This window comes from Alternaria postmessia (assembly GCF_024291825.1).
Source record: "Alternaria postmessia strain BMP 2775 chromosome Unknown scaffold_215, whole genome shotgun sequence".
NCBI classification, from domain to species: Eukaryota; Fungi; Ascomycota; class Dothideomycetes; order Pleosporales; family Pleosporaceae; genus Alternaria; species Alternaria postmessia.
The window spans coordinates 5,807-9,053 of NW_026260288.1; the positions used below are offsets into that span (position 1 = coordinate 5,807).

The 3,247-nt window shown below is 49.6% G+C and overlaps 1 protein-coding gene across 1 annotated transcript; it reads left to right on the top strand.

Annotated features, from left to right (window-relative positions):
• Nucleotides 1-454: 454 nt before the first annotated feature.
• Nucleotides 455-2,813, top strand: J4E82_011502 (uncharacterized protein; the record flags this gene model as incomplete). Its single annotated transcript, XM_051737706.1, has 3 exons — nucleotides 455-757; nucleotides 805-1,052; nucleotides 1,100-2,813. The coding sequence occupies 3 exons, from the start codon at nucleotides 455-457 to the stop codon at nucleotides 2,811-2,813; spliced, it is 2,265 nt and encodes a 754-aa protein (XP_051582534.1).
• Nucleotides 2,814-3,247: the final 434 nt, after the last annotated feature.

The window sequence follows — 3,247 nt, forward strand, 5'->3', positions numbered from 1 at the left end:
ACGGAATTGTAAAGGGTTTAAGGCGCTCTCTCATGGTCATGCATGCCATGCAAGCCATCGGTGACGTGGTCTCAGAGATATGCGAGAACTACCAACCATGTATAGGGAGGAAGAGTGAGGGTGCATCTTCTAATGTGACCGAGTTTCTAGGATCATCTGATCAACGACAACGACAGGGTAGTACTGGTTACTGTCCTTTATTCTCCAAGACAGCTTTTGGAGTTAGCAGTGCAGTATAAAATCTCAACAGTGTCTCCCAAGTCCGCGGTACACTGTAAGAAGCGAAAGCTCAACTACCCGCTCAACGCATCGCTGTCTGTTCCCTTTGCATTCCCTGCGACCGACTCTTTCGATTCACATCTAGATCATCATTCTACTCGTCCATCTATCTTTTCCGTATTGCCTTGACTCAATAGCTTGTCATTTCGTCAACCCAAAATTTCCGATTGCGAATATGGCGAGTAGCACGTCTAGCGAGTCTGATTTCGAAGGCGTCGAGATGTCAGCCACACCGACAGTGTCCATCGACCCGGACTCAGTTACTACAAGTTCGCTGCACGCTCTACAATCTGCAGATCAACGCAAAGTTATGGATATCGTAGACAAGCTGCGACGTACAGGGCTCAGTGGCATTGTGGAACTACCTCAGCTTGTAGTCTGCGGTGACCAGTCATCCGGTAAAAGTTCTGTGCTCGAAGCTATCACTGAGATCCCGTTTCCTCGCAAGGAAAACCTGTGCACAAGATTCGCGACTGAAGTGAGTAAAATCTCAGATACCGCAGGCGTTATACTAATGAAGTTCAGATCATCCTCCGTCGCTCTGCATCGTCGACCAGCACGATCACGATCACTCCAGACAAGCTTCGCCCGAAGTCGGAGCAAGCCAAGCTCAAGTCGTTCAGCAAGTCCATGAACGACTTTAGTCAGCTCCCAGATGTGATTGAAGAGGCGACGCAAGTGATGGGTCTCGGGGTCGTAGGTGGGATCAATTCAAGGGCATTCTCTCGTGACGTGCTGTCGATCGAGATAACTGGCCCAGCCAGGCCGCAGCTGTATGTCATTCACGCAAGCTATCAAGTATCTGCTAAATGTTGGCCAGAACTCTTGTCGATCTTCCGGGCCTCATCCATGCGACCAACAAAGCGCAAACGGAAACCGATAAGGAGCTGATCCTGAACCTGGTCAAGGAATACATGAAGAATCCGCGCACCATCATCTTGGCAGTGGTCAGCGCAAAGAACGATTACGCTAATCAAATCATTCTTGACCATTGCCGCAAGATCGACGAGCAAGGCCGCCGCACCCTTGGTATCATTACCAAGCCCGACTTTCTCCGTGAAGGAACCGACAACGAACAAGCCTGGATCGAATTGGCGCAGAACAAGGACATCTACTTGGAGCGCGGGTGGCACATGCTTAAGAATCGTGGTGATGATCAGATGAAGTTCTCTTTCGAGGAACGCAACGCAGACGAGGACTTGTTCTTTAGCAAAGGTCGTTATGCCGATCTGCCCCGTGAGTGCGTTGGCATCGACTCCTTGCGCGAGCGTCTCAGCAAGGTGCTGCTTAACCATTTGATCAAGGAGCTCCCTTCTCTAAAGGACGAGATGGTCAGCAAACTTCAGAGTCCCATTGCCGAGATTGAGAAGCTAGGCGACAAGCGCGACACCACTCATGAGCAACGCATGGTTCTGATGAAGATCAGCATGCGCATCAGCGACACCCTCAAATCTGCTACTCAAGGCTACTACGAGTCGCCATTTTTCGGATCGATCAATATGGACGCAGCTATAGATGCGCCCGAGAACATTCGCCGCTTCCGAGCCGTGATTCAATACCTCAACATCCAGTTTGCCAACGATATGCGCTTGAGGGGTCATAAGTACGCGTTTGGAGCTGGACCCGGTGATGAAGAGCGAGAAATCGAAGAGGACAGAAAAGTGCAGGAAGAACTTGACAACGTCGCCGAACATCCGAGACTTGTGTTCCTCCCCAGGCCCACAAAGCTCACACGTCAACAAGCCATTGAGTGGGTCAAGAATAATCTAGAGCGATCTCGTGGCCACGAGCTTCCTGGCACGTTCCAACCAATGCTGATATCGCAGCTTTTCTGGGAGCAGTCTCAGCCATGGGAGCAGATTGCATCTCAGCATGTTACCACAATTGCGAGTGCTTGTAAGGAGTTTGTCGATACTGTGCTGCAAGATGCCGCTCCATCTGAGTTCGAAGACAAGCTAAGAACTCTCTATGTGGATGGTGCTTTGACTGAGGCCCTTGCTGGCGCGCAACAAGAACTGAAAAAGGTTCTGAAAGACAAAGCTCGTCATCCCACCACTTACAACCATTATTTCACCACCACTGTCCAAAAGATGCGTCAACGCAAAAATCAGAAGATCACTGAGAAAGCCTCGGAAGCCTCAGAAGTCAGCATGTTCGATCCTGACTATGGGCCACGTACACCTCTTGACCCTGATAAGCTTGCAGTAGCTATGGACAAAGCGATAGAGCCAGATATGGACGTCTTCTCAAGCCAAGAAGCTCTTGATACTGAGCGCGCATTCTACAAGGATGAGGTGAAGTACTTTGTCAGTGCCGTCACTAAGGCTGTCATCGAGCGTCACTTGGTCGAACCTCTCCCTGAAATCATTCTTTCGCCTCTGGTCGTAACGCAAATGACAGAGAAAGAGGTCGGATTTGTCGCTGCTGAGCCTCCCGAGATTACGCAGCAGCGCTTCCACCTGGAGTCTAGAAAGTGTATGTTGGAGAGAGGTTTGGAGACTTTCAGAGAAGCTATGGGTGGACTGAAGCGATAGCTATACCAACCTCGCACATCTGATCTGAATTTTTTGTAGTAGAGAATGGTCCATGTTTCCCTTAGAACAGAGGCATGACTTAGAGAACCACCGGTTCTGCAATAGTATGCTTCATGCACAGTGAACACATCAAGATCTGCAGTCACCCCATAGGGTCTCTCATCTAGTGCGACCAACAGCTGCAGTCTAGGCCACGGTTTTCTATATGCGCCTGCAGCTCATAGGAGAAGAGATTTGATGTGTTGAGAAGTAACGAATTGATATGATGACAGAGAGCCGCTTCGTCGAGTTATGACTTCTGCCGCGTTATACATCCTCGCATATTACATGAAGACGTGGACGGAGTTGCAATAGACTCAAGTTATCGGTCCACGGAAAGTTCAGTAGAGCACGGTTTTAGGCGGCATATACACAAGAATCAAAGCATGGTGTAG